A 5080-nucleotide genomic window follows, 5' to 3' on the forward strand; every position below is an offset into this window, starting at 1 on the left:
GTCTTAGGTTACTTAAGTTTTCCTATTTTAACTACTAATAGATGACTTCTACCATAGACTAACACGTAGCTAATCTTAAGTGCTTTCAAAATTAAAATGGTTTACTTCTGAAATCCAGCATTGTACCTTAGTTTCATGTTGGTGAGTATAAGATAAAGGAGAATATGGAAGGGTCTATGTAACTGTCCATAGACCATCTGAAGTTCTGTGAGTTCACTCCACCCTCCTTGTCCATAGAAGCCATAGGCATTCATCAGACAGGGCTCCTCTGGAGGGTGGGACAGGTAACTTAACCATTTAGTAATATTTTGGATTTTGTTGTCCTATTCACAGTGCCATCTGTTTCTGTGGTATCTCCCAACACAGACGACTTTTTGGATCTTCTTGCCAGCTCACAGAGCCGCCGTCTAGATGACCAGAGGGCCAGTTTCAGTAACCTGCCAGGGCTTCATCTGACAAAAAATAACAACCAGTCAGTGCTGGACCACCTAGTAACTAATGACAACAAAGAACCTGATGAAGACTTCTTTGACATCCTTATCAAGTGTCAAGTATGCCTTTATTCTTTTCATTCTGTGTATGACTTTAATTCTAGGTTTTTCCTCATGTTGATTGTTACTAGGGCTTGAACTCTTGCTTGGCTCAAGTTAGAGCTCTTCCACTTGAGTCACATGTCCCCTTCTGGCCTTTTGCTGGTTAAAGAGTGCCAGAGGCTTCTGCCTGGGCTGGCTTTCTCAATACTTAGATCTCACTCTCCTGAGTAACTTGATTACAATGTGAATCACCGGCCTATAATTCTTAGAGAATTCAGGCAGCCATTCCTTGCTGGTGATCCAAAGAATTGTTGAACACCAGTTGGGTTCCAGATGCTGTCATAGGTCTCAAGGGTGTTCTTGCTTTTTAGTGGGAGGAACAGTGACTAGGTGAGTAATTTTCAAGCATGCATTAAGCTGAAAGATAGGTGTCTTTTTAACTATGAAGAAAGCTAAAAATGTGCTTTAGACAAGATTGCCATTTGAACAGACTTGAATGAGGTTTTCAGCCACGTGAGTATGGAGGGAAAGAGCATTCCATGCAGAAATGGGAGGTCTGCCCTCTCAGATATAGTTTAGAGGATTAAGGAATGTCAAGGTGGCCAATTGACAGGTGTAGAATAAATAGGGGAGAGGGCAGTAGTATCAAATGAGGATGGAGAGTTCTGAAAGATTATCCTAGATATTGATGGAAGAACACAGAGTAGGAGGGTACAGAAACCAGCAAGAGGGACTAAGATGGTGCTAGTTGTGGTAAGTAGGGTCTATTTTGGAGTTTTAACTCTTTTGATAAGATCTGTTCAACTAGAAGGAAGATAAGCCATATTTTAGTCATTCTGGTTTAAATGACCGAGGATGAGCAGTGATGGAGAATACTAGAGGAGAAAAGAGCTTTTTGTTAAATAGTTTTGAAGTGAAGATAGTGAAATGGAACAGTTGAGGTAGACAGATAAAAAATTGGTGGGAATCAGCTTATGGCTGGTAATTAAGGTCCTGGCAAGAAATTTTACCTGCTCAAGAGATAAGAAGTCTAACACTAAACCAAAACCTACTAGGTTAAGTAGGGGAAGATGAAGGGGAAGATGAGCCAGCAACAGCCAGAGTTGGAAGAAAGCAGTATATGCAAAGGTTAAGCTAAGTGAGGAAGTGTATTAAAGAGTGCTCAAAAGGTATGACTAAATCCTGGATCTGGCACCATGGAAATTAGTAATTCTAAAAGCAGTATTTGATTGTAGGTTGGGTCAAAGAATTGCTCTTTCTTGCCTGTGCCCCATTAGCCACATACTGGTGGCTCACACCTGTAATCCTAGTTACTGAATTCTGAGAGTCATGGCTTGAAGCCAACATGAAGCCTCCAGACAAATCCAATAAGTACTCCCTCTCCAGCACTGTTGATTAACTGGAGATGGGGTTCAACTACCAGAACACGAACCTTGAGCAAAAAAACGAAGCGAGACTATATACAGCCGAGTTCAAGCCCCAGTATGGGGAAAGATAAGTTGAATTTTACCTTCCTTTAGGTGAAAATACATAAGCATGTATTGTCTATAGGTTAAGGAATATGGTCAGTGTCACAGCTGGAGAGTTAGTTTGGGGTAGGTGAAAACAGACTTGGAGGCAGAAGCAATGAGTAAAGACTGGGGTCATTAGCCAAATTGGCATTGTAAGCTTGATGAAAAAGAAAATAGAAAAAAAATTGACTCTGAAAAACCAAAACTAAATTGTGAAGGGGAAAATGGAAGCTACCTTAAGTTCATGGTAAGTCGAAGAGAGATTGATCAGTACAGTTCTCTTTTGGGCAGGAAGGAGTGGCTTGTGCCTTAATACCCAGAAAATAAGCTAGATATGGTAGCACATACCTGTAATCCCAGTTACAAGAAACACAAAGTATGATTATGATCCAAGGCCTGTTCCAAACAGAAACAGGAGATCCTGTCTTAGAAACAGAGCAAAAAAGGCTTATGGCTCAAGTGGTAATGTCTGCCTGTCATATATAAGGCCTGGGTTTAAAATGAGCACAGATGCACACGTATGATTGATATTTTGCCAAGACAATGAGATGTAGGAAGAAACCAGTAGTTGAAGACACATGACATTGAGCTCTCAATAACGGCACTTTAAAACATACACTGCAAGTAATGACTGACTGACAAAAACTTTAAAAAAAAAACAGCCAGCGCCAGCGCTGCTCCTGCTGGACACCATACACTGACAAGCCAGGCACTGATGGCACTTGGTGGCCATGGTAGTTACTAGGCTAGCCTCGACCATGATCTTAACCTCCCAAGGCAGAAAACTTACCAACATCTGTGCACACCTAACACCATACCATTCTCCATGTGAGGCTGAGACAGGAAGGCTCTGGATGCTAGAAAAGCCTGTAAGACTCCATCTCCAAGGACATGGCTCCAGCCTGTGATCCCAGCAACAGCAGGAAAGCTGTGGTGAGAAGCAAGTTGCTATCTCGAAAGCAAGTAGAAAACAGGCTGGAAGCCAGGCACTGGTGGCTCACACCTGTAAATCCTGAGATCTGAGGATCATGATTCAATGGCAGCCTGAGAAAAGTCTGAGACTTTCCAGTTACCATTCCTTCCCTGCCAGCTCCCCACCCCCCACCCCAAAAGTCAGAAGTGGAGCTGTTAGCGTTGAGCAAACTTGCAGCCTGAGCACTGTCCCTAAGAGCAACGCATAGATACACAAAGGCAGGAGAACTGGCTTAGCGGTGTTACGCTGAGTTCATTCTCCCAAATACTGAGATTGCGGACAGAAGTACACCACCACTGGGGGCCGACCAAAGCTTTTGTATACAACAGATTTATAAAGATTCGGTCAATTATATTGTAAGATTATTTCTTATTAAGCTATATAAAAACTATGTTTATATTAGTTCATGATGCCTTATTTTGATTCTATACGCCACATTAATCTTTCTCAAAATTTTAGGGCTCCAGATTAGACGATCAAAGATGTGCACCACCCCCTACTGCCACAAAGGGGCCAACGGTACCAGACGAAGACTTTTTTAGCCTCATTTTACGCTCTCAGGCAAAAAGAATGGATGAACAGAGAGTTCTTCTACAAAGAGATCGAAATGGGGACACTGAATTTGGACTAAAGGGCCTTTTACAAAGCAATGCTGTGTTGGAATTTAAAAATCCAGCAAAATAAGCAGCATCCTGGATGCTGTGGATAATTTTAGACTTTTTTTCCTTTCAGAACACTATAGGAAAAAGTAGGTTGAATTTTCCTGAAGAGGAGACCATATAGCACACCGTATGTTTAGGATGGAAATGCTTGGCCTCCATGCAGGTTTCAGGGTGGAGGGGGTCCTGCTTGAGTCAGCTCTTCACCACCCATCACTCTTTACCAGTTCTGGCAAAATAGGAATCTAACCCTAGACTAGAATTTAATCCTCTTGCTGAGGTAGTTTTTGTAAATTTCTATTGAAATGGCATTTTTAAAACTTAACCATGGATATTACAATTTAGTGAAAATAATGTATTTAGCCAATGTAAAAAAAAAAGTTCTAGATGTTTCTCTAAGAAAATCTATTTTCAATATATTTTTAGGCCAAGGCCAGTATAAAATAAACTATTCTTGTTTTAGCATATTTTTGCCTGTTAGTGTCTTCCATTACATAATCGCCAGAAAACCCAAACCATATAAAATGAAAACTCACAAAAATGAAGCATGGGAAGCTCCAGGTTTAGGACCTCGGCTACCATTACAGCTTGTCCTCATCCTATAGACTGAAGGACGTCTACAAGGGTTCCTAAGAGGAAAAAACAGAGTGAGCAAGAGAAGTGACTGAGTTGGGAGAAGTGGTGGAGGATGGGTTTAAGGCTAAATGGCAGAACACCAGTACCCACACTGCCAATGCTACAGAGGACTAACTTCTCTAAAATGTCAAGTTACAGGCCTAGAATTATATGAAGAGGTGAAAGAAAATGTCTTAGCTTTAAAATCACATAGAAATGTCAGAAGCAGCAGGTTAAATTCTGATTACCTGTTTCAAGTATATAAAATGCAGTGCCCTAGATACCACCATTTTTATGATGCTATGGGTGTAAGGGTCTAAGGGTCTTATAAGAAACTCGTTTTCAAGGACTAGGGGCATAGCTTAAGCAGTATAGCAGTTGCCTAGCAAGTCAAAGCTTGGGGTTTAAGTCAACTCCCAGTACATTAAAAAACACAAAACTACAACAACAACAACAAAAAACAGCTGTGCATGGGCAACTCAACCCTGTCATCCTAGCTACTCAGGAAACAGATCTGAGAGTCATGGCTCAAAGACAGCCAGGCAAACGAGGCCCCTGAGACTCTTATCTCCAATTAACGACTGAAAAATCAGAAGTAGTACTGTGGCTGGAAGTGGTAGAGTCCTAACCTTGAATAAACAGTGCAAGGAACAGCATCCAGGCTCTGAGACCAAGCCACAACAAAAATCTCCCTAAGCAACTACAATATTACACCAAATGATAGCTATATAAGACAACACAGTATATACTATATAGCAAGGTAAATAAGTAAACACAGTATATACCATG

General features: G+C 41.1%; 1 protein-coding gene across 4 annotated transcripts in view; it reads left to right on the forward strand.

Moving 5' to 3' along the window:
• Gpsm2 (G protein signaling modulator 2) overlaps positions 1 to 4143 on the forward strand; it is a 38420-nt gene extending 34277 nt beyond the window's left edge. For 3 of the 4 annotated variants that reach the window (XM_090334323.1, XM_090334320.1, XM_090334321.1), the window contains 2 exons: positions 334 to 551; positions 3477 to 4143. In XM_090334323.1, coding sequence (XP_090190449.1) covers positions 334 to 551; positions 3477 to 3701 — 443 coding nt within the window. In that variant the 3' untranslated portion in view covers positions 3702 to 4143. The remainder of the gene's footprint in view (positions 1 to 333; positions 552 to 3476) is intronic. The other variant, XM_090334322.1, reaches the window with a different exon arrangement.
• Positions 4144 to 5080: the final 937 nt, after the last annotated feature.

This window comes from Megascapheus bottae, chromosome 6 (assembly GCF_031878675.1).
Source record: "Megascapheus bottae isolate mThoBot1 chromosome 6, mThoBot2.hap1, whole genome shotgun sequence".
NCBI lineage: Eukaryota > Metazoa > Chordata > Mammalia > Rodentia > Geomyidae > Megascapheus > Megascapheus bottae.